This window comes from Molossus molossus, unplaced genomic scaffold (assembly GCF_014108415.1).
Source record: "Molossus molossus isolate mMolMol1 unplaced genomic scaffold, mMolMol1.p scaffold_m16_p_21, whole genome shotgun sequence".
Classification (NCBI taxonomy): Eukaryota; Metazoa; Chordata; class Mammalia; order Chiroptera; family Molossidae; genus Molossus; species Molossus molossus.
Window position 1 is genome coordinate 37,141,870 of NW_023425357.1, and position 27,411 is coordinate 37,169,280.

The 27,411-nt window shown below is 48.4% G+C and overlaps 2 protein-coding genes across 15 annotated transcripts; one reads left to right on the forward strand and one right to left on the reverse strand.

The window, feature by feature from the left end:
• Positions 1-6,744, forward strand: CENPT (centromere protein T). 10 transcript variants are annotated; one of them, XM_036274389.1, is made up of 14 exons: positions 709-819; positions 1,048-1,262; positions 2,300-2,390; positions 2,515-2,617; positions 2,726-2,822; positions 2,936-3,072; positions 3,187-3,235; positions 3,438-3,586; positions 4,236-4,418; positions 4,825-5,157; positions 5,413-5,503; positions 6,027-6,239; positions 6,327-6,431; positions 6,512-6,744. In XM_036274389.1, exons 2-14 carry the CDS (start codon positions 1,219-1,221, stop codon positions 6,633-6,635), a joined length of 1,719 nt encoding a protein of 572 aa, XP_036130282.1. In that variant the 5' UTR covers positions 709-819; positions 1,048-1,218; the 3' UTR covers positions 6,636-6,744. The 10 variants fall into 10 exon arrangements, with proteins under 10 accessions (XP_036130280.1, XP_036130285.1, XP_036130281.1 ...); XM_036274390.1 differs by having other exon boundaries at positions 2,530-2,617; XM_036274395.1 differs by having other exon boundaries at positions 2,541-2,617.
• TSNAXIP1 (translin associated factor X interacting protein 1) lies at positions 6,738-27,206 on the reverse strand. 5 transcript variants are annotated; one of them, XM_036274377.1, is made up of 16 exons: positions 27,046-27,199; positions 21,980-22,076; positions 12,827-12,942; positions 12,555-12,658; positions 11,534-11,627; positions 10,514-10,710; positions 9,734-9,869; positions 9,110-9,279; positions 8,871-9,030; positions 8,653-8,783; positions 8,340-8,492; positions 8,070-8,222; positions 7,857-7,966; positions 7,532-7,658; positions 7,330-7,436; positions 6,738-7,120 (listed from the first exon to the last, which is right to left on the reverse strand). In XM_036274377.1, the coding sequence occupies exons 3-16, from the start codon at positions 12,846-12,848 to the stop codon at positions 6,880-6,882; spliced, it is 1,905 nt and encodes a 634-aa protein (XP_036130270.1). In that variant the 5' UTR covers positions 12,849-12,942; positions 21,980-22,076; positions 27,046-27,199; the 3' UTR covers positions 6,738-6,879. The 5 variants fall into 5 exon arrangements, with proteins under 5 accessions (XP_036130270.1, XP_036130266.1, XP_036130268.1 ...); XM_036274373.1 differs by having other exon boundaries at positions 12,555-12,681; positions 27,046-27,198; XM_036274374.1 differs by having other exon boundaries at positions 6,864-7,120; positions 8,367-8,492; positions 12,555-12,681; positions 27,046-27,081.
• Positions 27,207-27,411: the final 205 nt, after the last annotated feature.

Genomic DNA, 27,411 nt, shown 5'->3' on the forward strand with positions numbered 1-27,411 from the left:
CTTGGGAGACTCAGAACTCAAGTCTACATCAGTTCCCATGAAAATTTAAGAAGCGGGGAAGGCGCTGTCAATCAGTGAAAAATACAGAATCTCCAATGTTAACAGAACTTTTGAGAGCCGAACTTCATTTCAAAATTGCACATGTTTGGTGGAGATCATAACATCTCTGATGGGTCACCAACAAAACCACTATCCTCTGAGCCTGCAAACTGGTCTCTTTTGACAGATAACGAGCCTACAGACAATGATCTTTACCGAATCACATATAGGATGAGATTATTTTTTCCAAACCTAAGTGTCTCTCCTCACCTTCGGAGAGGGAGATGGGAGTGAGAGATATTGTAATAATACTGACTACCATGTATTGATGGCCTGACTTACTGCGTGTCAAATCCTGAGTTAAACATTATTTCACTGAATAATTTCAAGCCCATTATTAAGTGGGTATCATCCTCAACTTATAGATGAGGAAACGAGGCTTCGACTGGTTGCACACATTTGTCCAGGATCACTCCCAGGTAAAAACTACCTCCAAATTTAGAATTTACAGCCACCATTGTACACGCCAGGCGCTACTGGGCTGTAGTGCTAGAACTGCAATTCCCGTGGAGCTGTGCGGCAGCCTCGCGAGAGTAGGCTTAAATGTGGCGGCGGTAAGGCGGCAGCTGCGGCTACCCTAGGAGTTGGGAGGCGGACCGCTGAGGCCATGGCGGACAACTACATCCCCGACAATGAGCCTACGACACGTACGCTGCTGCGGCGCGTGCTGGATACAGAGGTCCTGCGCACCCCGCGGCGACCCCAGAGTACTCGGACTGGGTATGTTGAGGGCACTGCCCAAGCACTTCAGCAACCGGAGGAACGGGCGGGTGGGGTTTGGTGTGATCCAGCGCTGACCCAGTTTGGAAAAGGAAACTGAGTCTCAGAGTTGCCGAGCCAAGGCTTTGAGAACTGGTTCTGCTGCCTTATCTTGGCTTGGGTCAGTTGTTTGTGCCCCCACCCCCGGGACTCCAGGCCGCCAAGAATTCAACTCTGCCCGCGTTTTAGGTGGTCCGCCTCCGGATAGGCGCTCAGAATCCGGCCTTCTGTCCAGTTCTCCAGGCCGCTTTCTCCCAAACCAGCCCGGAGTGTGTCGAGGCATCTGGCCTGAACCACCTCCCAGGTGGTTCCTCCTTTCCCTGCACATTCAGTCCTGTCATCGTAGCTCCAAACTGGAAGATGGGAAAGGAGTTGGATAACACAGCTTCGGCAGAAGTCGGGAGGCAGGAACTGGAAAAGTTCTTTGCTAGGGAACGGGAATTTGGCCAGATTTGGTGGGAGTGTCAGCGGGTGAAGGCTTTGGTGAGCTTATGGTGCAGAGGGTGTGGTAGTTGGCCTCTGCCAGACTGGGGCAGTGCAGTTCTTTTATAGGCAATGGAGCCCTGGCTGGTTTGGCTCAGCGATTAGAGCTTCGGCCAGGTCTGCGGACCAGAGTGTCCTGGGTTCGGTTCCCAATAAGGGCAGTTTGAACCTTGTTTGCAGTTTGTCCCCGGCACTGGTTGGGGTCGTGTGGGTGGCAGCCAGTCTCTCTCATCATATTTTTCTCTCTCCCTCCCACTCTATCTGAAGATAAATGCAAAAATGTCTTCAGGTGAGCTTAAAAAAAAATTTGTAGGCAATGGAAAGCCATTCATTACAGGTTTTTTTTTTTCTTCTTTCGGTACATGCCCCTAGTGGGAACCGAACCCAGGACTCTCTGGTCCGCAGGCTCCAACCGCTGAGCCAAATGGGCCAGGGCTCATTACAGGTTTTATACCTATGTTGATGAGGTGGGAGCTGTGCCCTGGGAACGAACATTTATGTGGTTCAGGAATCAGAGGGATTGGACTGGAGAGACTGGGGCTACAGTGAACCATGTGGAGGTTGCTGTCAGACCCTGACAGGTACTTAAAAGGTGTAAAAATATTTAAATATCTTTCTTGGATTGTTAAATGGCTGGAATGGATACCTTTCCAGACACTCCTCTTGTCTCTGTGGCTAACCCCTACTTCTGCCAACGTCACCTCTGTGAAGCCTTCCTCAGCCCCTCTCTGACTGGGTCATTATATTCTCTCCCTTCCATACCTCTTGGAGCTCCCTTTCATCCACAATCCTAGTGACATAGATCTGGGAATGGACTATGGGAAGGATAAGTGGTGTCTGGGTCCCTGGCCCTGAGGAAAGAAGTTCAGGCTAAGATCCCCAGTGAAGATACATCTCTGTATCCACTGGTTCCCCTTCACTATGTAATTCTCAGAGCCACTGGTCTTTCTTTATACAGTGCCCAGAAAACCCTGCTTGAAACACCTTTCTCTATGAGGTTGAGGAGCCAAACAAAGACAACTGCCAGGAGACATGCCCATAGAACCAAGGTAAGTGCCCAACCCACTGACCACTATAGGGCTCTGGCTGCCTTCAGGGGCCCCTGAGGTCTAGCTCTGCTCTGGAGCCCACCTTGAGGGAATCTCAAGGCAAAGGAATAGACTGTTTGCTTAGTGCTTTTGCACAAAGTCTATTGGCAGATTGGCCCACATTCAAACCAGTGGACATCTGAAGGAACAGACACCCCGAACTCTGCTTGAGAATATCCTACTAACTGGTAAGTGAGCATTGGTCTACTGGTCAGAGTTAGGCACCAGTCTTATGGTATCCCTTATTCAGGGCAGCTTGCCCTGCTAGCTCCACCCTCTTCTTGTTATTTCTTCAGCCCCGGAATCTTCCATGGTCATGCCACAGCCAATGGTGAAGCCAGTGTCAGCATCGCAGGTGGTCCAGTTCTCTAGCCAGGAAAGCAGTCCCAGCAGGTGCAACAGTGAACTCCCTACTTTGGGGCTGGGCTATTGGAAAGCCTCTTGGGGGTTTCTAAAGGCCATATTTGGGCTTTCTGGCCTCTCTGAGATTAGCTCCATTCTTATAGCCTGGAGCTGCAACTTCCTGAGCTCAAACCCCCCACAACCCTGGCTGCAAGTCTGCTACCTTCTGGCAAGAGGAAGAAGAGGCTGAAATTGTCAGTGTTTCAACAAGGAATGGACCAGGGGCTTTCTCTCTCTCAAGGTGAAGCCCTGAACAACATTTATGGCCACCCTCTCTCTCCTGTCCTTTAGAGGCTTAGGAGGCCTGGGAGAGCGCTATCATGAGCCTGGGTAACTTACGGTTTCTTCTTTTTAGGTCCTCTTACAGAGCCTCAAGGGAATGCTGTTTCCTCCGCCCTCATCAGGTGCTATTGCCTATTCTGGGGGTTGGTGGAGGAGAGGCTTAGGGGAAATGGTGCTGGCTAGAATGGATTCTGGCTATACTGCTTCCTGCCAATTTTAGCCTCACAGCATGGTAGCTGTGAGCACCAGGGCAGATGGAGAAATCGGGTGGGGGACTAGGCCTCAGGTAGCTGACTTTCCTTTTTACCACCTCTCTCCCACCAGCTCCCTCAACCTGACCTTTGTCACACCTCTCCTGCCACAATCAGTGCAAAGACCTGGGTTGGCCCGAAGACCTCCTACACACCGGGCTGTAGATGTGGGTGCATTTTTAAAGGAGCTACAAGATAATTCTGTGGCCTTGGCTCTTCCAGGTAAGGTTGAGATTTTCCTCTTCCAGCCTGTGGGGAAAGCTCTCTCCTCGTGACAGATAGGAGGTGCTACTGAGTCCAGGGTTGCTCTCCTCTTCATTGGGTCAAGGACAGTGAGCAAGCCTGGCCAGCAGGTCTATAAGGAGTTTCTGCTTGCTTTCCATAAGGTTATTTTGTCTTGGTGGGACCTAGTCTTAGTCCCTCAGGGTCTTCCAGGACCCCATATCCTTGAAGAGCTACAAGGTTGAGGGTAGGAAAGGGATGGCTGAGCTTGGGAGGTTGAAAGGGGCCAAGTTTCAGGAGTAGCCGGCCATTCAAGCTGACCTGGAAACCTGATTCCAGAAGACAAATTCACCAGGGTAAGAGGAAGGTTCTAGGCAGAGGGAGCAGGGTGAGAAGTAGAAAGTGGAGGCATGGATGAGCAGTTTGGGCAGGGCAAGCAATAGAGCCTGGGAATGCCAGGATAAGGAGCAGGAAGGTAGGCAAGGTGATCTGTGTTAGGGAGATGAAGTTTAGAATGCTATGTAGTCTTCTCTCTGTGAGGGATACTTGGGGTAGACTTATGGGGCTCCATTATGGCCACATCATGGTGACTAGGTAGCAGCAGGTGGGACTGGAATACACTGAGTGCCATCTGGCCCTTCATTTCCAGGTGATAGAACTCCTGTTGCTACCCTGCCAACAGACACCTTGTTGGAGGACACCCAGCCTTTCTCCCAGCCTTTGCTTGGTCGTTCCCCCAGTGTGTACCACTCCCCGCCCTATCCCTCTCTCTCTGCTGAGAGAAATGTTAGTCGCAGGACACGGAGCAGTGGGCCTGGGCTGCAGAACAACAGTGAGTATGTGGGGCAGGTGGCCTGGCGTCAAGCCAAGCTTGGGCAAGAATTGGCACTGGTGGTTTTCCCTCTTCAAGTCCATATATAGGTGTGCCCCTCAGAGTCCCATACCTGTTAGTCTCTCCTCCATCTAAGTGTAGCGTCAGTGTTAGGCCAGGAGACTCCAAACCAGTACCCTGGGTCTGCCTCTGGCCTTGTATCCTTTTATTTTTTTGGTACGTGCCCCTTGTGGAAACCGAACCCAGGACTCTCTGGTCCACAGGCCAACGCTCCAACCACTGAGCCAAACTGGCCAGGGCTGTATCCTTGATGGGCTAGGCTGCATTTTACTCCATCTTTACCCTTTTCAGAGCTATAGCCTTGGCCTACTGCTTCTCTAGCCTGTATTCTCTTCCATTGATTCAGGTCCTGGGAAACCAGCCCAACTTCTGGTAGGAAAGGCAGAGGAGGTTAATGCCCTTGCTATGGGCTTCCCAAACACCAGCAATAGTATCTCTGGAGAAGATGAACTAGAGCCCTTACAGGATGGAATTGGTGAGGAGGCAGAGAAAATAATGGAAGAAAGCTTGAGCATGAGTGAAATGAAGGAGGCAGCAGGGGCACAAGGATCTGCCAGAGCAGAAGAGCCTGAGACACACACAGACGTGATAGAAACAGAGGGATCCTCCGGAGATACTGAAGCCAAGGAGGCGGAGCCAGAAGGATCTTCAGGGGATAAGGACCCCGCAGATAGGACAGGTAAGGGGCCCAGTGCAGGGATCAGGGGTGAGTAAGTAAGCGACAGTTGTGTTCCATCCCTGGCCTTTGAGGAGGACCTTATCTGGGTTGTATTTCTGAGCACAGGTAGTGTTGGGCCAGGGAGACTGAGGTGCCCCTTGCTTGGCTGGCTGGAGCTAGATGGGGCCCTCCATAAACAGGACGAGGCTATAGGCCTTCAGCGTTGTGTGAGATGGTTAGGCCTGAGCCCCTTGTAACCCTGCCCTTTCTCTGCAGCAAGTCCAGAGTTGGCCTCCAACACCCCGGAGTTTCTTCAAGCCAGGCAACTTGAGTTCCTTGAGCTAGCCCCACCAACTAACACTGCAGTGTAAGATCCCATGACCCTGTTCTACATTGCCTCTTGGGAAGGGGCAGGCACTGTGGCTGGCATTGGGTATCACAGGGTTATCCCTCTTCCAGTGGGTATGCAGGAGAGAACCCTTAGGTGGGCTGGGTGGGGCTCTCTGAGAGCACATCTGTCATCCTGATGCCTGCTTCCAGGGACTTAGAGGAGCCTGGATAGGGGGAAGTGGCTAGATCAGTATGTAGTCAGAGAAGGTTTCCTGGAAGTATTAGCAGAATCAGACGGGCAGCAATGGGCTGAGAGGATGAAGTGTCCATGCTAAAGCCTAAGGGTCATGAGCCTGAGCAAGTACCAGTTTTTATGATGGGGCTAGACAGGGACATTGGGTCCAGACTGGAGGATCAGGGCCCCAAGGAAAGACTAGGCCTCTATGTGGCCCCTTGTCCCTAGTCCCCCCCAGCAGGTGGTTGGGGCTGTTGGTCCAGGCTGGCCAAAGAGCACAAGGTCCCAGTCTTGGCAGGAGCCAGCAAGATTTATCTCTGATTAGGGGCCTCTTCAGGCAGCAGTTCATTCCTGCTCCCAGCTTATCTTCAGAGCCTCTGGAGCCTCTATCAGCCAGGCTTCCTTCCAGGGTCCAAACTGCTGGCTCTAGACTCCGTCAAGACCCCTACAAGACCGGACTGAGCCACTATGCTAAGCTCTTCAGATTCTATGCTAAAATGCCCATGGAGAAGAAGGCTCTTGAGATGGTGGAGAAGTGGTGAGTCTTGGACCCTCAGGTGGGGAGAGGAGCCCCTCACATTTTGAACAGTGTATTCAGTCTAATCTACCCCAAACTTCTTGGCAGCCTGGACAAGTATTTCCAGCGTCTTTGTGATGACCTGGATGTATTTGCTGCTCACGCTAGCCGCAAGACTGTGAAGCTAGAGGATCTGGAGCTGCTGATGCGACGGTAAGTGGGCAGCAGCAGGGAGGGTGTGTGTGGGGAATGCTGATGCTGATTCTATCTATTTTTATCCTCTTCTGCTGCAGGCAGGGCCTGGTCACTGACCAAGTCTCCCTGCACGTACTTGTGGAACGGCACCTGCCCCTGGAGTACCGGAAGCTCCTCATCCCTTGTGCATTCAGTGGCAATGCTGTCTTCCCTGCCCAGTAGTGGTCAGACTTCGACACCTGCCCTGTCCCCACTGGGGGACCCTTGGTCCTACATACTCTTTCAGGTTTCCTCACCATGCCCCAACATCAATAAAGTGTCACAAACAGAATATTCTGTGTTTTGATACATATCCTGGGGTCATCCAGCCCCCTCCCCTTGACTCCCCAATATAACCTGGAGAGTAGCATGGGTTCAGACAAACAGTTTTATACTAAAAGTCAGAGGTTAGCTGCCCACAGTGGCCCTAGCTTGTAGGCTCCTGCTCCCGAGGACCCCTACGCCTGATGTCAACTATCTGAAGCCGTTCCAGGACAGTCTGGAGCTGTATAACAATGTCCTCTTCCTTCTCCTCACTCTCCTCTGGCAGTTCTGTCACAGGGAGCTGGAAGGCCTGGCTCAAATAGCTGTTCAGGGTCTGCTTGTCCAGGCTTGGATCAATGATCATCAGGGTCTCACGCACCTTGGGTAGGGTTACTTCATCATGGCTGCCCCACAAGAAAAGAGAGATAAGCCTTGACAACCTCCTCTCTCACCCCAGACCTCAAGATGTCTTTTGCTGGGCTTGAGCAATATATAATGCCCAATATCAAGCTCAGTATATAGGAAGACCCAGGGGTTTGAGATGCCACCCTGTGGCCCAGCCTGTGGGACTCGCCTATGGCTAAATGGGCCTGAGGGCCCCAAGGTCACTCACAGTTCCAGGCCCAGCTCCTGCTTTAGCTCTTGTAAGTACTCATCCTTTTCATCCATGTACTGTTCCCACAGCTTTTGCACAAAGGGCATACTGTGGCCCTCTTCATCCTGGGAGAGGCATAAGACATGGTGATGGCACACAGGCTAGGGTCTAGCAGAGTCTAGGGTAGGGCTGGGCAAGTTTCTGGACACCTCCCCCTCACCTCCATAAACAATGAGTGGTAGTTAAGAAAGTCTGCATTGCTGCTGTTGGAATGCCAGCCTCCTGCCTCCATCAGCTCCTGAATTTTCTCTTCCTTCTTGATGGGGAAGGTGCTCTTCAGGACAGTGCTGTGGGGAGACAAGGGTTTGGCTGGGGCCTGCCTACTCATCTCACTGCACACTTTTGCCAGCCTCGCTAGTGCTCAAGAGTAGCCAGCACTGAGGGTGTGGCCCTTCCCACCAGGATTCCCTTTGCCCTGCACATCTAGGAACCTGGCCAGAGATGATGTCGGGCAGGAGTTTGAGGTGGCCTGGCCAGCCTCTCACCTTAACTGCTCCATGGTTAGTAGCCCTTCATTCTGACTGTCAACATTTGTCATCTCCTTCAGCAGCTGTGTTACTGTCTCCTTCTGCTTGATGTACACACTTTCGCTCCTCTGCAGGAAGGGAAGCACTAACTAACTTGCTGCTTCTTGGAGACGTAGAGACAGAGCTGGCCTATGCTAGGGTCAAAGGGTGGAGAACCAGAACCAAGCTCACCTTTTCCATCAGTATTGCATAGAACTGACTCATGATCTCATTGGAGTGGAAGAGCTTAATATATTCAAAAATGGTGTAAGCCCAGGCCATGGCATCAGCAGGCCCAAAGTGACGCTCCAAGAAATTGAAGAAGAAATCTGGGAACTTCTCTTTCTGCAGTGTGTGGGAAGACTGCTTTGTTAGCCATCCCACGGTTGGATGCCCTCCACCCTGCTTTCTAGCACCTCGAGGGAAATCCACCCCTCACCCCAATAACTCTGGAGGCCACACCTGGCCAGATGGCTGGTGAGATCTGACCTGCTCCTCAGCAAGACGTTCCTTCCAAGCATCCTTGAGGAGGTTTACCACATCCTTCTTGGAGGGCTTCTTGTTCTCTACAACTCCATCAAACCGAAGGAAAGAGGGGATGGATTCCTCATATCCCTGGAAGGGAGAATGTCAGTTCATCATTGAGCTCACCTGTGGCCCCACCCTCAAGCACAGCAGAGCCCCAGGGGGTTCCCCCAGAACCTCAAGTCTTAGAAGCAAAGCCTGGCCATTCTGACTCTGGCCACAAGTCTCTCGAGCCCAGGGACTCCCCTACCAGACCAGGGAAGAAGTCTTTCTCCCGAAGCAGCCCCTCGCCAATCTCCTCTAGGAGCACATCCACCAACTGATCACTGTTCTTGCCCTTGGCCAGCATGTGCCAGCGATCTGGGCCCCCAGCCACCACATCTGCAGGTAGAGAGAGGGAGCTGGAGTCTGGACCATGCACTTGAGCAGTTCTTGGGGCCACAGTTTACCTTCAAAGGCTATCATTACCTTCGCACTTGGTCCAGTCAGGCCGTGGTGTGGAGGTGCGCTGAATCTCCTGCAGCTCAGAATGAAACTGGTCCCGCTCCTTCAGCGTGCTCATGTGCAACTGCAGCAGTATCTCATGCTCTTTGCGGACCTCTTCATAGTCGTCTCTCAGGCTTTCCAGCTGTGGGCAAGTTGATTGATCCTTGCTATCCACCTATATGACCCTGCCCTACCTGCCTGGCCTGCCTGCCCACCAGCACCTGCTCCTGCAGATCTTTGTTGGTCTTCTCCTGCATTTCAAAGTCCCTCCTGGGCACCACGTCTCCAAAGTTGGCCTTCATGGTGTTGAGTTCCATCTGCGTGCGGGCCAGGTCTTGCCGGGTCATCTTCAGAGCCAGTGTTAACTTCACGGGGTCCTCCCCCCAGATACCTGCCAGGGGCCCTAACAGCTCGAATCACCCTGGCTCTGGGGCCTGTAACCCAGGGCAGCATTCGAGTGTCCCTCAGCGTGTATCCCAGGTCCTTCTGCTCTCTCTCCTTGGGAACCCCTGGGTCTTTTCCATAGTGCTAACAGCCTATGGCTGGGGACTTAAATTGAAGAGCTCAGGACAAGGGGTACCAGGTCTGTCCTGTCTTTAGGGAGTCTAGGCTTCCTCAGCTGTCAGAAATTGTTTTCTACTTAAACAATGAGTCTATGATTCTCAGTCCAGTTCAGAAGACCCACAGACCCAGGAGGCAGCAGGAACATCTCCCATCATGAATGAACACAAAATGAGCAGATATTAGAAAAGTTGAATGAATGGGAATGAGTAATGAGAGCAACTCCTCTCCAGCACCTCCTCAGGGAAGTGAAACCTGGGGACTTACCTGGGGACTGGGCTTACCTGGGGACTGGGCTAGTGACATGTCTTCCCGCTGGTACCGTAGCTCATTCAAGTCTGCGATGAGGATCTTGCGGGCATCTCGTTCAGTCAGGTAGCGCAGGTACTCCTCAGCCAAGTTCTTCCTTAGTTTGGTCACCTGTTGGGAAGGTGGTTGCATGGTCAAGGGTTAAATCACCACAGGGGGTGGGATATGTGCTGCATGGCCCCATCAAGACCTGGGAACAAGATACCCTGGCCAGTTTGGCTAAGCAGTTAGAGCATCCGCCCATGGATTGAAGTGTTGTGGGTTCAATTCTTGGTCAAGCGCACGTATCTGGGTTGCAGGTTTGATCCCTGACCCCACAAGGGGTCGTGCGGGAGGCAACCAATTGATGTGTCTCTCTCCCTCCTTCTTTCCTTCCCACTCTCTCTGAAAAATCAATGGAAAAATATCTTTGGGTGAGTATTAACAAAACAAAACATCTGGGAACAAGAAAGCTAGAGGAAGAGGGAGATTGGCCATTCCTGAGAATCAGCAAAGTGCCAATGTATCCTCCTGTGGAGAAAGTCTGGCAGTCAAGGAGCAGAACTCTGCTGGCATTTGGGGTCACATTGAGCCAATGCTGAGCCAAGGCAAAGTGTGGAGGTAGCAGGGGCTCTGGGGAGGTGGTGGCTCAGTATATCATTCCAGGCAGAAGGGTGGAGGGAGTTAGGTAGTCACCCTCAGTGTCTAAGGCCTATGGTCACCCTTGGGGTGGGCGTGGCAAGGAGGAAGTTGGTCACTATACTGCTCCCTTTCACCTCGCTCTGCAGTGAGATCTTCTCCTCATTCTTTCTGTCAATGAGTTTTAGCAAAATCATCTTCTCTTTCTTCAGCATGGAGATTTCAGATCTCTCTTCAGCCCTCATGGCTAGGATCCTTTCATTGCAGTCCTCATTCACAGTGACAAGCTTGGCCTTCAGGGGTTCCAGAGCCCGAATCTTCTCCCTCTGGTGAGCTGAGCAAGGACAGGTGGGAGAGACCCTTTGGGGCCATGGAGAACAGCTAGGAGACACTAATCCTAAGATTATAATGAGTGGCTACATCCCTTGCAAACTTTAGGAGTCTACTCATGCCTCATTCAAAGCATGGCCCCTGTTTAAGGCCTTCCCACACTTGCTTTTAAACCAGAGGCACAGCCCTGGCCGGTTTTGCTCAGCGGTTAGAGCATTGGCCTGCGGTCCAAAGAGACCCGGGTTCGGTTCCCGGTAAGGGCACGTACCTCGGTTGCAGTTTGTCCCCGGCCCTAGTTGGTCATATGGGTGGCAACCATTTGATGTGTCCCTTTCATGTCAATGTTTCTCTCTCTTTCTCCCTCCCACTCTATCTGAAAAAAATATGATAAAATGTCCTCGGGTGAGGATAAAAAAAAATAAAAAACACACAGAGGCACAGTCCAGATGAGAACTGGGGTCTTGCCTATGCCCTTTCCCCCTACAACCTTAATTCTTGCAGCTGCACTATGCCTGGCACCTCCTGAGCCTGGTAGGAGGAGCCTTCTTACTTCCCGGAGGCACTTAGTCCCTTCCAGGATCAATCTTAATGGAAAAGATGCTCTATTTCTTATAGATACTGCCTCATCACACTTCCCAAGGATAGGAGGTCGTCAGGTGCCCTGGGATGCCCTATCTTAGGACAGTGGAAGCAAAAACGCTAAGCAGAGCTTGATGACCTCAGGGCTCAGTAGCTGCCCCAGCACTGCTGCAGAGCCCCAGAAGGTCAGAGTAGGATCCTCTTTGCCTCTTCTGGTTTGGGCCCAGGCAGGGTGGCTGTAGTCTTACCCAGCATCACCTCATATGCATTCTTGATGGAGGATAGCAATGGCTTGTATGTTTTGAAGTCCTCTATGAAGAATTCAAAGATCTCTCTGTAAGGCTGGCAATAAAAGGGAACTTGTTATTTCCTGACCTATACCTGCCACCCTCAGTGGGTCCTGAGTTTTTCTTTACTTGGCTTAGAAGTATTCTAACCTGAAGCTGCCAGGTGACCCACATTCAAATAAATGCCCCAGTCACCACCTGAGTCTCTCATAGTGCCAGGGAGCTGAGGGGCAGCTCTGTTCCTCTCAACTGCTCTCCAGAGGCCTCTCCTGGTACTGTCTCTGAGTCATGGCAGATGACCTGGGTCAGGACTTCCCCTACTCTGTACCCAAGCCCTCTCTCTGACTCTACAGGCAACTAGTCAGCCTCCATGCACTGTGCGTCAGTTGTCCTCCCAACCAGAACCCACCCACCTCCATCTTACAGCCCTGTGGAAGCAGGAAAAACTCAAAGGCTCTAGCCTTGCATTCTGCCTTACAAGTAGAGGTGTGGTTTCTTGTCCCACTTGGACCCACAGGAAGGTGTTGGAGGTAGCATGGTATACTGGAATAAGTATAGGCTTCCAAATTAGCCCCGAGTTTGAACCCCAACCCTACCATTTCATAACTGTATGCCTTCTCCAAGCTTCTGGTTCTTTGTTGGGAAGGTACTTTCAGCCTGTGATCTCTTGTATAAGGCCCCATCCATTGACTGATATCCAATGACCCAGGCTGGGCACTAGGAATCACAACTGAAGGGACTGGAGACAGCACCCAGTCCACCTGACTCAGGTGAAATTCAAACCTCAGGATAGTTTTGGTTCCATACTAGCAGCTTTCTCACTGGCTTTGTCATAGAACGTGTTTTTCTTACCAGGAAAGGGAACCCAAAAAAATTAGGAGAGGCTAGTCTCTTCTAAAGGTCTGAAGTGCTCCGTCCTAGTGCATAAGGTTTCCTCCCATCCCTCTCCCTACCCTCCCTACAGTAATTCTGTGGCTCTGACCTGCAGCCTCAGCTCCTGGGCAGAATCCGTGCTCAGGTCCAGCAGAAGGAGCTCCTTGCGTAGGTAGTTCTCTAGCTGCTCCAGATACCTTGGCTTGGTAGTGCCTAGGGGATGCTGCTGCCAGGTACTGCACAGGGTGGTGGGCTATTGTAATGGGCACCCCAAGAGGCCCTTGCACCCTCAGTCTGGGGCAGCACACACCCCTGCGCTATCTCTGGGTCCAATGTGGGGTCTATACCAGCTCATCCACCATCCAGCTGACCCTTGCTTACCCTGCTCTCTTCCAGTACTCATCTGAACAGGGCTTCCGATTATGCAGAATGGTCTGGCCACTGGTGTATGTGGGCCATGGGGACAGGTGGCCGCCCATGGAGGACTGACAAGAAGACTGCAGGAAGGAACAGGTGGGGTTACCATGGCGACATTGCTCCACTTCCTGCTGTTCCTCTCCATCCTTCTCCCTCCACTTGTGATCCCCCCCATCTTTTTTTTTTTTATCCTCACCTGAGGACATTTTTTTGCATTTATTTTCAGATAAAGCACGAGAGAGAGAGGGAGGAAGAGAGAGAGAAAGAGAAACATCGACACGACAGAGACACATCGAGTGGCCAACACCCACACAACCTCAACCAGGGCCAGGGACAAACCGCAACCGAGGTACATGCCCTTAGAGAGAACCGAACCCGGGTTTCTCGGGTCCACGGGCCGATGCTCCAACCGCTAGGCCAAACTGGCCAGGGCTTCCCCCAACATCTCTTAATATAGTTCATAATAATGATGGTGGGCTGTAGAATTAGACGGGGCTTTGGTTAACTCCCAGATCTCCATTATTAGCTATGTGACCACAGGCTTAACTTCTCTGAGCCTCCATTTCTGCATCTGTAAAATGGGGATGGCTGTAGTTCCCATTGCACTGTATTGACATGAGGATACATTGAGAAAACATAAAGGGTGGGTTACACAGACTCAGGCACCTTCTAGGAACTCAGTAAAGGTGAGCTATCCTCTTCTGTAAGTATGGCAGTGAATATTGGATACCTGCACCATGAAAACAGATGTGAGTACTGGTCAGGATCAGCCTGTGTCCCCATAACACAGTCCAGCTAAAGAGACAGAGATAGAGGAGGGCAGGCCCAGCCTCAGGCCTGGACTGACACAAATAAGTCTGCAGAGATGGCAACAGGGTGAACTGTGGACCCTAGGAGGAAACTGGGCTATACCCCCTGGTGAAAGAGACAGGGAAGTTGGTAAGAGTGCCCTGAAGGAGTGGGATCTCATTTTGAACTTTAAGCAGGGGTAAGGGTTGGAAGCAGTGGTATATACTGGCTTGTTTTTTTAACCTTTTCATGAAATACTTAAAACACAGGAGGAAAAAAATGACCTCTGACCCAGTGAAGCCCACTTCTAGAGTTCAGCCAGTCATCCATTTGTTCATCAAACATTTCTGTGTCCATAGTACATGCCAGCCCCTGCTGGGTTCCAGGAACATGAGGAAAAATGAGCATATGATTATATGATTAGACTAGGGTGATAAGTGAATTGATTATCACAAGTCAGCAGTTAGTGACTGAAGCCAATTCAGGGGACCAGGGGTGGCTAGCCATTTTCAAGGAAGAGGTGATAATGTCAGTAATATTCAATAAAGCTTGAATGAATGCATGGGAGGAGCTGAGGTTACTCTGGGAGAGGGTGTATGTGTGTGTGTGTTGGGGAGATGTGGGGACACAAAACGTGCCTGGGTAGCACCAGCACCTCAGGGAAACATCAGGAGTTTGAAGCAGGCTGGGTGAGTCTGAGGCAGCCAGTGCAGAGGGGGACAGAGATGAAGCAGCAACCTTATGCACAAGGGCAGTCCTCAAAGCCTTCCTATAACTATGACAAAATTAGAAAACTCTAAGTGCCTAAAAATAGAAAATTGTTATGTAGCCATGAAATGTTTACAAAGAAATATGGAAATATATTAATGCTATACCTCTAAAGGTTAAGGCCTGAAATTAGGGGAAAAACAGGTAAAATGAAAGACCAGAAAAGATAGAGGAAATAATCCAAAAGGTTATCAACAATTATTTTTCTCTAATGATAGGCCCATGGGTCCTTATTTGCCTATAACTACATTTTTCAAATTTTTCTACAATGTACATAAATTACTTTCAAATTTAAAAGAAAACTGGGAAATGCGGTATCACGTCCTCCCACAACCACATTAAAGTTACAACTAAACTACAGAACAACCATTATTCAAAACCGCCTGAAATCTAACTGAATGGAAGTCCTACAACTACGGAATTAAAGCAGCAGCAACATTAAGACTGGTAAGAGGGGCAGAGGCTGGTCCCACACCCACGTGTGGCGAATAAAATTCAGGAGGACACCTCGGCTGGGAAGGTCCTCCCTGAGGACTGAGGGGTCCCAGTCCCACACCAGGCGTCCTACTCAGGGTTCCAGTGCCAGCAAAAGAATCCCAATAACTTCTGGCTGGAAAAACCAGCAGGAACTGAGGCTCAGGGAGGCTGAGGTGGCTGGAGCCCAAGGCAGCTCCTCTTAAAGGGCCGGCAAACGGACTTATCAGACTCATTCCCTCTAAACTTGGAGGGGAGGCAGCTTGAGGGGTGCCAGAGACATACAGGGAAGAACTAAGCTGTTTAGCATTGGAACAAGGGCTAGAGAGGGGGCTTTCTCCTGGACAAACGTGCTGTCAGAGGCCTTTGTTCCTTTGGTGAGCCCTTCCCTGGGGTGGCAGAAAGCAGCCACATCTGGGACTCCAGCAACCTGGCTCACACTGGTAGCCCCACCCTGGTGATTCCTTGAGGCCCGGCCCCACCCAACTTTCAGGCCCACCCAAGCTGTTGCCAGTTGCTTAACCATAGGATTGGATTGTCTTGGATCCTGCTTCAGGTTTTCCTAAATTCTTTCAAACAAGCAGCATCTGGTCTCAGATAGCCCCATACCTCCCGTTAAATAATACACAGAAACAAACACAGGGAGGAAGCCAAAATGAGGAGACAAAGAAACAGATCCCAAATGAAAGAACAGAAAAAATCTCCAGGAAAAGAGCTAAGCGAAATGGAGATAAGTAACCTAACAGACGCTGAGTTCAAAATACTGCTTATAGACTTCCGGTCAACATGGCGGTGTAGGTAAATACGGTATCGCATCCTCCCACCGCCTGAAATCAAGCTGAATGGAAGTCCTACAAACTACGAAATTAAAGCAGCAGCCACATCATGACTGGTAGGAGGGGCGGAGGCGCTATAGGCTGGTCCCACACCCACGTGTGGTGGATAAAAATCAGGAGGATACCACAGCTAGGAAGGTCCTCCCTGAGTACTGAAGGGTCCCTGTCCCACACCAGACGTCCCACTCAGGGTTCCAGTGCCAGGAAGAGAAGTCCCCATAATTTCTGGCTGGAAAAACCAGCGGGAACTGAGGCTCAGGGAGGCTGACGCTGCTGGAGCCCCAGGCAGCTCCTTACCCGTGCACGAACTTATCGGATTCACTCTCTCTAAGATTGGAGGGGAGGCAGCTCAAGGGGCACCAGAGACATACAGGGAAGAACTAAGCCGTTAGGCACTGGAGTGAGGGCTGGAGAGGGGGCTTTCTCCTGGACAAACGTGCTGTCAGAGGCCTTTGTTCCTTTGGTGAGCCCTTCCCTGGGGTGGCAGAAAGCAGCCACATCTGGGACTCCAGCAACCTGGCTCACACAGGTAGCCCCACCCTGGTGATTCCTTGAGGCCCGGCCCCACCCAACTTTCAGGCCCACCCAAGCTGTTGCCAGTTGCTTAACCATAGGATTGGATTGTCTTGGATCCTGCTTCAGGTTTTCCTAAATTCTTTCAAACAAGCAGCATCAGGTCTCAGCTAGCCCCATACCTCTCATTACGTAATATACAGAAACAAACACAGAGAGGCAGCCAAAATGAGGAGACAAAGAAACAGGTCCCAAATGAAAGAACAGAACAAAACCCCAAGAACAGAACTAAGCAAAATGAAGATAAGCAACCTAACAGATGCTGAGTTCAAAATACTGCTTATAAGGATGCTCAATGAACTTAGTGAGGGCCTCAAAAGTATAAAAAAGGACCAGTCAGAAATGAAGGATGCAGTCAGAAATGAAGGAGGCATTAACTGAAATAAAGAATAATTTACACAGATTCAGTAGTAGAGTACGTGAATCCAAGAAGCAGACCATCGATTTGGAATATAAGGAAGCAAAAAATGCCCAATCAGAACAGCAAAAAGAAAAAAGAATCCAAAAAAATGAGGATAATGTAAGGAGCCTCTGGGACAACTTCAAGCATGCCAACATTCACATCTTGGGGGTGCCAGAAGGAGAAGAGCGAGAACAAGAAATTGAAAACCTGTTTGAAACAATAATGGCAGAAAACTTTCCTAACTTGGTGAAGGAAACAGACATACAAGTCCAGAAAGCCCAGAGAGTCCCAAACAAGATGAACCCCAGGAGGCCCACACCAAGACACATCATCATCAAAATGCAAAAGGTTCAAGACAAAGAGAGAATCTTAAAAGCAGCAAGAGAAAAGCAGTTAGTTACCTACAAGGGAGTTCCCATAAGGCAGTCAGCTGATTTCTCAAAAGAAACTTTGCAGGCCAGAAGGGAGTGGCAAGAAATATTCAGAGTGATGAGAAGCAAGAACCTACAACCAAGAGTACTCTATCCTGCAAAGCTGTCATTTAGAATCGATGGACATATAAAGGGTTTCCCAGACAAGAAAAAGTTAAAGGAGTTCGTCACCATCAAACCATTATTATATGAAATGTTGAAGGGTCTTTTTGAAGAAAAAGATAAAACATATGAACAAACAAAATGGCAATGAATACATATCTATCGACAATGGAATCTACAAACAAAATGAACAGGCAGAACAGAAACATTCTCATAGATATAGAGAACATTTTGTTGGTTGCCAGATGGGAGGGGTTTTGGGGGAATGGGTGAAAAAGGTGAAGGGATTAAGAAGTACAAATTGGTTGCTAGACTGACAAACCTCAAAGGGAAGGGGGGGGTTTGGGGGGGTGGGAAGAAATAAACCAAAGAACTTATATGCATATATGCATAACCAATGGACACAGACAACAGTGTGGGAAAAGGCAGGAGTGGGGAGGAGGGGGTCAATGGGGGGGAAATGAGGAACATCTGTAATACATTCAACAATAAATATTTAAAAAATGAAAAAATAAAAGAAAACTGGCTCTGGCCACTTTGGCTCAGGGCTAGAGTGTCAGTGCACAGACTGAAGGGTTTTGAGTTCAGTTCCAAGTAAAGAGCATGTGCCTGTCTTGCAGGTTTGATCTCTGGCCCCGGTCGGAGTCATGGGAGAGGCAACCAATCAATGTTTCTCTCTCACATCAATGTGTTTTTTTTTTTCCTCTTCCTCCCTTCTTTACATTCTATCTAAAAATCAATGGAAAAATATCCTTGGGTGAGGATTAACAATAACAAAAAAATATTGCTCATTGGGTGTATATGTTTACATATGCTTTCCTTGGGTCAAAAATGCGCTATACTGACTATTCATCCTTAAGATCTCAGGGATTCTCCTTGATACTTTTCCCAGGTCCGATGCCCACACTTCCTCATCATCACATCCCCATCTTCTCTCAGAAATAGAAGCTATATCTGTTTTGTTTACCACTGTATCCCTAGTGCTTGGCACATAATGGGAGTCAATGCATATTTGTTGAATAAATGAAAATGGGGGGAAAAGGAGATGAAATGATTGAGTAAGGAATTTAAAGCCCTCCTTTCAGAATAAACTACATCAAACAGAAAAAGATAAGACACTAATGTTAAGAGTACTATAATTGATAATGACAGAGGAACAGATTTATGACATGCATTAAATGGAAATAAAGAACAATCTTTTAACATATACAAAAAATCTAAACATAGGCCACAGATAAGGTCTTAACACATTTTAAAATCAGAAACTATATACCGTTGACCTTTGAACAACATGGGGGTTAAGGATGCCAACCCCAACGCAGTAAAAAACCCATGTATAGCTTTTGACTCCCCCAAAACTTAGCTACTGATAGCCTACTGTTGACTGGAAGCCTTACTGATAACATAAACAGTTGATTAACACATATTTAAAAAAAAATTTTTTTCTTTATTGATTTTAGAAAGAGAGGATGGGAGAGGGAGGGAGAGAGAAACATTAATGAGAGAGAACATGGATTGGCCATCTCCTGCATGCCCCCCACTGGGGCTTTGGCCCACAATCTGGGCATGTGCCCTGACCGGTAAGCGACCTCTTGGTACATGGGTGGAAGCTCAACCACTGAGCCACACCAGCCGGGTGATTAACACATATTTTATGTGATAACTATTATATACTGTATTTTTACAATAAAGTAAGCTAGACAAAAGAAGTGTTAAGAGCCCTGGCCAGATTGGCTCAGCAGTTAGAGCATTGGCCTGCGGTCCAGAGAGTCCCAGGTACGGTTCCCGCTAAGGGCAAGTACCTCGGTTGCAGTTTGTCCCCGGCCCTGGTTGGGTTGTGCGGGTGGCAGCCACACAATGTGTCCCTTTCAGGTCGATGTTTCTCTCTCTCTCTTCCTCTCTCTCCCTCCCGCTCTATCTGAACAAAAAATGGAAAAATGTCCTCAAGTAAGGATTAAAAAAAAAAAAAAAGAATTGTTAAGAAATCAAAAGTTGCCCTGGCCAGTTTGGCTCAGCGGTTGAGCATCGGCCTGTGGACCAGAGGGTCCCAGGTTCAGTTCCTGCTAGGGGCACATACTACAAGATAAAAAGAAATCAAAGGTTTATCTGAATTTTTTCAAATTCATGCAAATCTCCAAAAAAAAATCCAATATATTTATTGAAAAAAAAATCTACAAGGGGAGGGGGGAATCAGTGGGGGGAAAAGGAGAAACATCTGTATCAAAAATAAATAAATAAATAAATAAATAAATAAATACATACATACATACATACATACATAAATAAATAAAAAGAAAAGAAAAAAGAAAAAAATCTACATATATGGCTCCGAAAATGTTATAGAAATGTTAAAATTATATGTTCAGCCCTGGCCGGTTTGGCTCAGCGATTAGAGCATTGGTCTGCAGCCCTGGCCAGTTTGGCTCAGCTGTTAGAGCGTCGGCCTGCGGTCCGGAGAGACCCAGGTTCGGTTCCCGCTAAGGGCACGTACTTCGGTTGCAGTTTGTCCCCGGCCCTGGTTGGTCATGTGGGTGGCAGCCACTCGATGTGTCCCTTCACATCGATGTTTCTCTCTCTCTCTCCCTCCCACTCTATCTGTACAAAAAATGGAAAAATATCCTCGGGTGAGGATAAAAAAATTAAAAAAAAAAAAAAGGAGCATTGGTCTGCGGTCCAGAGGGACCCAGGTTTGGTTCCCACTAAGGGCACGTGCCTCGGTTGCAGTTTGTCCCTGGCCCTGGTTGGGTCGTGAAAATGGCAACCACTCGATGTGTCCCTTTCACATTGATGTTTCTCTCTCTCTCTCTCTCTTTCCCCCTCCTACTCTATCTGAACAAAATATTGAAAAATGTCCTCGAGTGAGGATAAAAAAAAAAAAGTTCAAAATTTTTGGGGAAATGATCAGAGAAGCACTCACAGGTATCTATTTTAATTGCTTAAAGTTCTTTTGCTATTAAGAACGAAAGCCTTGCCCTGGCCGACTTGACTTAGCGGTTAGAGTGCTGGCCTGTGGACCAGAGAGTCCCAGGGTCAGTTCCCCCTAAGGGCAAGTACCTCAGTTGCGGTTTGTCCCAGCCCCATTTGAGGTTTGTCCCGGCCCCAGTTGGGGTTGTGTGGGTGGCAACCACTCGATGTGTCTCTCTCACATCAATGTTTCTCTCTCTCTCTTCCTCCCTCTCTCCCTCCCACTCTATCTGAAGATAAATGCAAAAATTTCCTTAGGTGAGGATAATAAAAGAAAGAAAGCCTTAAGCCTCTGGTTGCTTGGAAAGGAAAAAATTTATTATAGTAAATAATAAATTTTGTAAAAGTAGAAAACAAAAGTAGAAATAAACATTCTGGAAAACTGAGAGAAGCCAAATTTAAAAATCAACCCAGAAGAAGTTTTTTTGAAAGGCTATCAAAATTGATGTGATTCTCATAAAAGTACAAAGTAATCCTTGGAAGACACCTGGGAAGTTCTCAAAGAAACACCTAACCCTAGTGAGTTAAAAACGTTTTTCTCATTTTCAGAGGACAGTACTCATGTTCTGCCATTTCTACCAGAAGAAAATGTGGCCACACTACTTTGATGCCTGGGCACATGCTGCTTCTTGGCCTGGTTATTAACAGCTGGGAAAGCCTCCATAAGGGGGTAGCTGGAAGGCAGGTTCCCAGTGCTCTCTGTGCTCTCTGCCTTTCCCAGGGAGTGGAAACGGGAAGGGCAGCCCAGGGGTGGGGAACGTGGGAGGAATCAATGCCCTCTGGTGGTTAAACACAGCGTAGCAGCCGCTGTGCAGAACAGAGGGAGCGAAAGAGCTGGGGCCCCAGGTCCACTGAGTAGGTGGTAGCTGAAGGGGGAACTGGGAGTGGGCGTCCCAAATCACTGGGCCTTGTGGGGCCTTAGCTGAACTTGTCCCCAAAGAGTCTACACTATCCCCCTTTACTTCTTGGAGTCAGAGTCCCCATATTAAGAGTCCCCAACCTTACAAAATATGTCCCCAAATCCTCACACATGACACTCACACGAGGAAAACCACCACACAGTCCACAGTGCTCCACTGTGAGCTGGAATTATAAGTTTGCTGAACTGTATTTTTTTCATGTGTGAGATATGAACAATGGCTGTTTACTGATTAAATAACAATCTTATGATCATATCAACAAAAGCCCTAAATTACTTAATAAGACAGCATTCATTTTTATATAAAAAGTTTAAAGAACAGGAATGGATGAAGGAACTTTCCCGAGGCTGGTAAAGAGTCTCTAATTCCAACCCATAGCCCACAGTGCAATGGAGGAATATCCCTTTACTCCTTCACACACCTCCTTGTAGTATTTATGGAGTACATATGGCAACCACTGAAGTACCCTATCATGCACTTGCGTCATAAAGACAGAGTCACAGCCTTGAAAAACACTGGCAGATCTGGTGGGACCATCTCTGCACCTGGCACAGTGCCTGGCACATGGCAGGCTGGATGAAGAAATGAGGTCCCCTCCAGAATGCTGAGTTGCAGGTAAAGGGTGTCCATAGTCATGGGCTGAATCTCTCTGCTGAGGATTCTGGGATGAGGTGTGGCAAATGTACACATTCTCACCCCAGAGTCTGGTGGCCCTGGCCTCTGTAAGCTACTCTCCCGTGATGGGAGAAGCCATTGATGGGACATGTTTCAGGTGGATGGTGTTTTGGATTGCAGAGAGGGAAGCAGATAAGATCTGGGGTCTGACATTTGGGTTCCAACAGGACATCATCACTAACCAGTGTCTTCCGTTTCTGAGAAAGCTTGCATTTCTGGGTATTGGTTTCTGTTAAGAAGGAGTCATCTATGGTCACTGCTGAAGGCCGCAGGTATGTTCTGCACAGAGAAGGGAAGAAAGTGGTGGGTGACAAAGCCGAGTGTGGATAGCACTTCCACCCTTCCCAGATAAACAAGATATAACCTCCTCCAACCTCAGAGCCAGGCTCTGGGCCTTCCCAGTGCTGCCTCCAGTTTCCCAGAAATGCTGCCAATAAGCTCCTGGCCCTGAGCTCAAACCATTTTCCTACATTCCCCAAACCTTTTCTTTTCTTTTTTTTTTTTATCCTCACCCAAGGACATTTTTTTTCATTTTTTTTGTTCCAATAGAGTGGGAGGGAGAGAGAGGAAGAGAGAGAGAAACATCGACGTGAAAGGGACACATCGAGTGGCTGCCACCCACATGACCAACCAGGGCCGGGGACAAACTGCAACCAATGTACGTGCCCTTAGCAGGAACCGAACCCGGGTCTCTCTGGACTGCAGGCTGATGCTCCAACCGTTGAGCCAAACCGGCCAGGGCTCCCCCAAACCTTTTCATCACCAGAGTCTCACCAACTCCTGCAGTGGTAGGACACCCTCACCATGAACCCATGGAAATTTGCGGACCTATACTTCCATTTAGTGTCCAGCTGTGGCTGAGATGACAGTTTCATGTATGTGACTGGCACACTCTGGGGGGGCGTTATACCAAAGGCAGGTGCTATAAGACAAGAAACATAGGGTCTGGGGTCTAAAAGCCAGGGTGAGAATCTCAATGCTCCACTTAGTGGCTGATAGGGCCTGGGGACTGATATCTGTGATTCCAATAGAGCCCCTCTTGGGTAAGTCATTTAACTTCTCTAAGCTTATTTTCCTCAAAAGGAAATGAAGACAATTCTTGCTTTTCCTATCTCACAAAGTTGCTATGAATTTTAAATAAGAACAAAAGGGATATGCCAAAATAACCTGTAAACTGCAAGGAGCTGCACAGATGTTAATTATGACAGCAGGATGGGAGAAAAGTGGTCTTTAACACCTAGGCCTCTTGGGAGAGCTATCCCTGCACAAGCTAGGAAGGCATTTGGGGGCCAGCAGGGAGGGCACATGTAAGCAGCAGATCTAGGTAGAACAAAAGGATGTAAATTTCAGCAATCCATGGTAGTGGGGGTAATTTATGCTGCCAGATAAACTTGTGTCTTCATTCCTCTTGCTAGCTGGTGACCTTGGGCATATAGTTTAACCTCTGAAACTCAGTGTCTTTGTCCATACAAGTGAAACTAGGACTATTAAAACTCCAGGGAAGTTGAAAGCAGTAACATGAACCCAGCTGGGAAACCCCACCCTGCGAGGTTTCTCAGTTCAATTCCATGGAGCAGTGATACCCCAAACTCCAGTCCTGTTTTATCTCTAAACTGCACAAGTGTGAGCAAACCAGGTCGAATAAGCAGCTGATGTGGGAAAGGAAGGGTTTTTGCCCACATTTCAAGGGTTTGAGGCAGATCAACACTTCTGCTCACTGTGTTAAATCAATACCTTCCTGTCAAAACTAATCAATTTTCCAGACTCTGTTCTTCTTGCTCCTGTTGGAGTTACCACATAAAGCAAGCCAAACAAGAAAATTATAAGGAACTCTCCAAATCCTGAGAAGTTGCCAAGTGGAAAAGCTCAGTATATAACAGATGTTAATTTTGTCTTTTTTTTTGGGGGGGGGGGGTACATGCCCCTAGTAGGAACCAAACCTGGGACTCTCTGGTCCACAGGCCGACACTCCAACCACTGAGCCAAACCGGCCAGGGCACAGATGTTAATTTTGAGTGACAAAGGAGACAACAGTCAAAATTAGACTTGTAAATAATAATTATTTATTTATTTTTTTTTTATTTATTTTTATCCTCATCTGAGGACATTCTTCCACTTTTTGTTCAGATAGAGTGAGAGGGAGAGAGAGGAAGAAAGAGAGAGAGAAAGAAACATTGACGTGAAAGGGACACATTGAGTGGTTGCCACCCGCACGACCAACCAGGGCAAGGGACAAACTGCAATCGAGGTATGTGCCCTTAGTGGGAACCAAACACGTGTCTCTCTGGACCGCAGGCCGATGCTCTAACCGCTGAGCAAAATCAGCCAGGGCAATAATAATAATTTGAAAAACACCTGGTATAGCCCGGCCGGTATGGCTCAGTGGTTGAGCGTCGACCCATGCACCAAGAGATTGCCAGTTCGATTCCTGGTCAGGTCACATGCCCAAGTTGTAGGCCAAATCCCCAGTGGGGAGCATGCAGGAGGCGGCCAATCAATGTTCTCTCTCATTGATGTTTCTCTCTCTCCCTCCCTTCTTCTCTCTCTAAAAAAATCAATAAAGAAAAAAGAAAAAAAAAACCCCACCTGGTAGAGACTATACACTTATCCAAAAAGCTCAAGATAATCCTTTAGTATTTTATTTTTATTGACTTTATTGGGGTGACATTAGTTAGTAAAATTATATAGGTTCAGGGGTACAATTCTATAATACATCATCTGTATATTGTATGTTCAGCATCCCAAGCTCCTTTAGTATTGTAATTTTACACCAATACTTAGGCAGAACAGGAAACAGACATCTATATTCTACTTTAAAGGTAGAGAAAACAGCCTGGCTGGTGTGGCTCAGTGGATTGAGCCTTGTCCCAAGGACTGAGAGGTCCCAATTTGATTCCTGGTCAAAGCATATGCCCAGGTTTTGGGTTCGATCCTCAGTGGGGGTGTGCAGGAGGCAGCTGATCGATGTTTCTCTAACATAACTCTCTCCCTTCCTCTGTCTATAAAAACTCAATAAAAAAATATATTAAAAAAAATAAAGGTAGAGAAAACAGTTATTTAACTAATGGTAGGCAGTGGGTTTGTCAGGGGATAGTTATGTTCTGGTATTGAGTGAACTCAAGCACTGAGTTCCATCCTCTAAGCCACTGTGCCCAGGATGTGAGAATGAAAGGAGAAAGCCAATGGGGAGAAGAAACCTGCCCCAGGGAAATGCACAATTTGAAGGTCCCTTTTAGAGCATCCTGCTGACATATATATAATGCTAAGGTCTGGCCTATCCTTCAGCTCCCAACTGCTCTAACAGGGGTTGGAAGAGGACACCCTACACTGTGCCTCTAAGGCAAACAGTGAACCTGACTCAATGTACATCATTAAATATTGGTGAATAAAGAACATGGACAGGAAGGAATGATGTTTTGTACTGCCACCATATTCAGCCTCAGCAATTACATTATGCTTCCTTCTTAAAATGAATGGGCACTCTTTTTTTTTTTTTTGGTATGTGCCCCTAGCGGGAACCGAACCCAACACTCTCTGGTCCGCAGGCCAACGCTCCAACCGCTGAGCCAAACCGGCCAAGGCTATTTCATGTCCTTTTCAAACATGGCTGCAGTTTCCTAAATCATTCTTGGCTGGGTAACAATACTGAAGCCTACTGTCTAGTTCTTGTAGATTATTTTAGCTCTGGATCAAATAATCAAATTGGCATTTAATTTCCTGACTTTTGTAGGTTTTCTCTGTCTAGGCAGCAGACCTTGAAGGATTAGAGTTTAGGTGAGATCAGGTTTTTGGTTTTTTAATTTATTTTTTATTTTTTAATCCTCACCCAAGGACATTTTTCCATTCTTTGTTCAGATAGAGTGGGAGGGAGAGAGAGGAAGAGAGAGAGAGAAACATCGACCTGAAAGGGACACATCAAGTGGCTGCCACCCACACGACCCAACCAGGGCCGGGGACAAACTGCAACCGAGGTACATGCCCTTAGCGGGAACTGAATCTGGGTCTCTGTGGTCCGCAGGCCAACAACGCTCAACCGCTGAGCCAAACTGGCCAGGGCTTTTTAAATTTTTTTAAAAAATTGATTTTAGAGAGAGAGGAAGGGAGAGGGAGAGAGAGATAGAAACATCGATGAGAGAGAATATTGATTGGCTGCCTCCTGCATGTCCCCCCGACTGGGGACTGGGCCCACAACCTGGGCATGTGCACTGACCAGGAATCGAACTGGCCACCTCTGGGTGCATGGGTCGACGCTCAACCATTGAGCCACACTGGCCAGGTGAGATCAGGTTTTTTGCTTTAGTAATGAGTAGAAGGGAGAAACTACATTCATTCAACACTTACCGAATGTCTGTTATGTGCAAAAGCTATGATGAGACCATCACATACTCTGCCTAAGTGTCCCCAACAATGTTTGTGATGTGAGCTGCATCATCCCCATGTTTGAGATATAAGTAGAGGCCTGGAACTTTAAGGACCTTCTTTGAGGTCCTAAAGTTAGAAATGTATTTAGCCAAAATTTTTGTTTTAATCCGTATACTTTGTGGCTTTCTTGGCTAACAGCTTGTTATATTTTTCAGTGTTCAGAGGCTACATCTCTGAATACAGGCAGGAGCTACCCTGAGGCTGTGGAATGTGCCTGGTCGGCTTAGAGTCAGCCAGCAATTTGACAAACATCTTTGTCATTAGCCAGTGGGTGAAGAGGCAGTTTATCCAAGAGCTCAGGTTGGGTCTCACATGACTGGATTCAAATTCTAGCTCCAGCCCCAGCCTGTTTGGCTCAGCGGTTGGAGCGTCCGCCTGTGGACCAGAGTCCAGGGTTCGGTTCCCGCTAGGGGTATGTACCAAAAAAAAAAAAAAATCTAGCTCCACCACTTACAAACATGTGTAAAACACATGATCTCTCCAGGCTTCTGTTTCTTCATTTGTAAAATAGTGATATTACTACCTAATAGAGTTGTTGTGTGGGTTAAATGTGGTATATAAAGCACTTGTTACATAATATACACTCAATACAAATAAGCTTGCTGTTACTAATGATGAAGGGAGCCTGTTCTTTTGCTAGCAAGTAATGTCCTCACTGGGCTGACAAGTCATTGGGTTTCTGTTTCTGTTTCTTTACCACTGATCCTGTAGGGCTGGAGCCCCAGAACAATGGACAGAGGCGGGAGGTACCGAGGTCCAGATCAGGTGCCATTTCTTTTTCTGTACTCAAGCCCTCCTCTCCGCCCCCAGCCCGGCCAGTGCTTACCTCGACATGATCGCGAAGCTAGAGCTCGGTGGCTTAGGGGAGGCCATGACCCTCGGACAACCGGCCGGCCAGCATCCGCGGCCTTGGAAGAAGTGGTAGTGTACAACCCGTCGCCATGGCGACCAGGCCCCTGCGTTAGCGCGGCGCGGGCGTTGTCAGGTTTGTGCCACGCCCCCGCGTTCGTGCCCAAGGCTGGAAGGAAAACCAAGTAGCAAAAGTGGATTCGGACCCGGGAGCGGGATTCCCTCAGAATCGATCACTACAGCGGATTTGACCCTAGCTACCAGAACCGAGGCAGGGGGTATACAGAGGCCATGGGGGAGGGAGCTGAACTGAGAGGCCGGAGCCACACTGCAAGTGGGAATT